This window comes from Parasteatoda tepidariorum, chromosome 6 (assembly GCF_982258835.1).
Source record: "Parasteatoda tepidariorum strain Cologne lab strain chromosome 6, Ptep-v5.0, whole genome shotgun sequence".
Classification (NCBI taxonomy): Eukaryota; Metazoa; Arthropoda; class Arachnida; order Araneae; family Theridiidae; genus Parasteatoda; species Parasteatoda tepidariorum.
Genome location: NC_141760.1, coordinates 3,669,491 through 3,672,500, shown reverse-complemented (window position 1 = coordinate 3,672,500; position 3,010 = coordinate 3,669,491). Strand labels below are relative to the sequence as shown.

The 3,010-nt window shown below is 40.2% G+C and overlaps 2 protein-coding genes across 2 annotated transcripts; both read right to left on the bottom strand.

Moving 5' to 3' along the window:
- Nucleotides 1-1,338, bottom strand: LOC139425313 (uncharacterized). Its single transcript, XM_071179300.2, has 2 exons — nucleotides 1,226-1,338; nucleotides 1-1,144 (listed from the first exon to the last, which is right to left on the bottom strand). The coding sequence occupies exons 1-2, from the start codon at nucleotides 1,336-1,338 to the stop codon at nucleotides 1-3; spliced, it is 1,257 nt and encodes a 418-aa protein (XP_071035401.1).
- Nucleotides 1,339-1,526: 188 nt separating this feature from the next.
- Nucleotides 1,527-2,279, bottom strand: LOC139425314 (uncharacterized). The gene has a single exon (XM_071179301.2). The coding sequence runs from the start codon at nucleotides 2,277-2,279 to the stop codon at nucleotides 1,527-1,529; it is 753 nt and encodes a 250-aa protein (XP_071035402.2).
- Nucleotides 2,280-3,010: the final 731 nt, after the last annotated feature.

Here is a 3,010-nt window from a genome sequence, read left to right as displayed (position 1 = left end):
CTATAATATTCTTCGATAATATTCTATAATCATTTCAGGTTTCAGCAATTCTCCAGAAGATGTCTTTAATTTCACAACTCGAACCTTTCCATCTTTACCAGGATAAACTTCCATCACTTTAGCCAGTGGCCACAGAGTTCTTTTTTTGGAGTCATTTTCGATAATGACGATGTCTCCAATGCTTAGCTGAAAACAATTTGGCCTCTCTTTACTTTGCTTTAACAGTCCGAGATATTCAATCCTGAATCTTTTCTTAAGTTGTAGTCTAAGAGCTTGCTGAAATCTCCATCTTTTCTTCAAATCTATTTGATCAATATCGGATACTCCCACCGATCGTATTTCTTGTAAGAACATTGCCGGTGTCAGTGGCATCAAATCTTCTCTATCTTCGGAAAGATAAGATAAAGGTCTTGAATTAATTACTGCCTCGCATTCACAGAGAAGGCTCATTAACTCTTCATAATTAAGTGAGGCATTTCCCAAAACTCTTCGCAAGAGTTTTTTGACCATTTGTACCACGCGTTCCCAAAACCCTCCCCACCAGGCTGCGAAGGGTGGGATAAATTTCCACACAATTCTTTTAACTGTTGTTTCTGATTCGACAACACTCCAATGAATGCTTCGGAAAAGGTTTTCCGCTTCTACAAAATTTGTCCCGTTATCACTGTATATAACACTCGGTCGTCCTCGACGAGCGACGAATCTTCTTAAACAGAGTAAGAAATCTTTGGTAGACAACGAACTGGCCAATTCTAAGTGTACAGCTCTGAACACCGCACACGTGAAAAGCACAAGCCAGTTCTTTTGCCCACCTTTCAATATCAAAGGACCAGCCAAGTCTTCTCCTACAATTTCAAAAACTGAAGCGTCCTTGTCACGATCTTCTGGTAAGGAAATTGGAGCGGTTTCAACAGGCTTCACAGTGTGCCTTCTACACTTATTAATTACGTGGCGAACAGATCGTCTTCCACCTAGAACCCAAAATTTCTCCCTTAAGTTAGATAGAACAGTTTGTAATCCAGTATGCATAAGTTCCAAATGGTTTTCTCGAATCAATACTTCTACGAATTTGTGTTTATTCGGAAGAGGATAAGGGTATCTAAACAAATCAGTATCTTTCCTGTCAGTTAATTTCGTCTTTACTCTATAAATTCCATTTTCATCTGTAAAAACGTTTAAAGTCTTCAAACTATTGATAAATTGCGGAATAAATACTTCACCTTACACTCTTTTCATGAGAACTCTTTCAGCTTCATCTAATTCCTTTACTGATAATTCTCCCTTTCGAAAATTGGTTTTGTCTCTTGAGTTGTGAATAAATCTTAATATCCATGCCATCATGCGTATAATTTTGGTATAAGTTGAGAAATAAGATAAAAAAAACTTCTCTGCTTTCGGTAAATAAAAGTGTTGACCAGTTGTGTATTTCTATGCGCACTTCTTCCTCATTTGTCCTCAACTCGGTACTTGGCCAACTTCCTACCGGCGTTCTGAGCCAGTGTGGCCCCTCCCACCATCTAGATTTTTTAAGCTTTTCCACAGAACACCTCCGGGAAGGTGATTGCAACCCAGCGGATCGCTGGGTTGCAATCACCTGGAATGTGTCTCCAGCTCTCTTTTGTGGATGCCTTAAGGATTTCCTTGACCCTGTTCCTCACAAACACACTCCAGGATTCTTCCCTTTGAATCCACTGCAACGCAGTAGTTGAGTCCATCCAAAAGAATTCCTTAAGCTTCATATTCAGGCTTCTCCGTACTAAATCAGTCAAACGTGAGCCAATACAGCAGGCTAAAAGCTCTAACCTGGGTATAGAAATCTTTTTTAATGGTGCCACTCTGGATTTAGCCATCAATAATTGTACCGAAATATTTTCATCTGTCTTACATCTCAAGTAAACTACAGCAGCGTAAGATAAACCACTTGCATCGCAAAAGGTATGTAATTCTGACTCCAAATAATTATCAGGAAACACTTGTCTTTCTATTTTTAAATCTTTTAGTTTCCTCATTTCTCCAATCCAATTTAGAACTTTGAGTTTTGTATATTCACAAACCTCAGTATCCCAGCCTAATTCAGACCACCAACTCTCTTGTAATAGTAACTTAGGATACAACGTAGCAGGGCATGAAAATCCAAGCGGATCGAATACTTGCTGAGCCATGGAAAGAATGGACCTTCTAGTTATCTTTTCTGGATGGTTTGAAATGGATTGAGTATCACAAAAAATAACATCTTCATTCCTGTCCCATAGTAAACCTAAAACTTGTGATAGGACCATAGGAACACTTGAACGTTTAACAGCAGAATATTACCATCCTCTCAACTCAAACTTTCCTTTGGCCATGATCTCTGTAGACACTTTTACAAATCTTTGTAATTTATTTTCAGAATTAACTGAAGCAACACAGTTATCCACATTGTAAGCAGATTTAAGCGTCTCTGAAACGGGTCGCATTCATTTCATCGACAATCACTTCAGCGACACACCATTTCATCGACACCACTTCATCGACAGACCGTTTCATCGACTAGGTCATTTCGTCGACAGGCCGTTTCCTCGACAGGGTTGTTTCGTCGACAGGCCATTTCGTCGACAGGGTCATTTCGTCGACAAGTCATTTCGTCGACAGGGTCATTTCGTCGACAGGGTCATTTCGTCGACAAGTCATTTCGTCGACAGGGTCATTTCGTCGACAAGTCATTTCGTCGACAGGGTCATTTCGTCGACAAGTCGTTTCGTCGACAGGGTCATTTCGTCGACAAGTCGTTTCGTCGACAGGGTCTTTTCATTGACGGGATCATTTCGTAGACAGGGTCATTTCGTCGACAAGTCATTTCATCGACAGGGTCATTTCGTCGATAAGTCATTTAGTCGACAGGATCATTTCATCGACAAGTCATTTCGTCGGCAGGGTCATTTTGTCGACAGGGTCATTTCATCGATATGATTGTTTCATCGACAGGGTCATTTTATCGACAAATCATTTTGTCGACAGGGTTGTTTTGTCG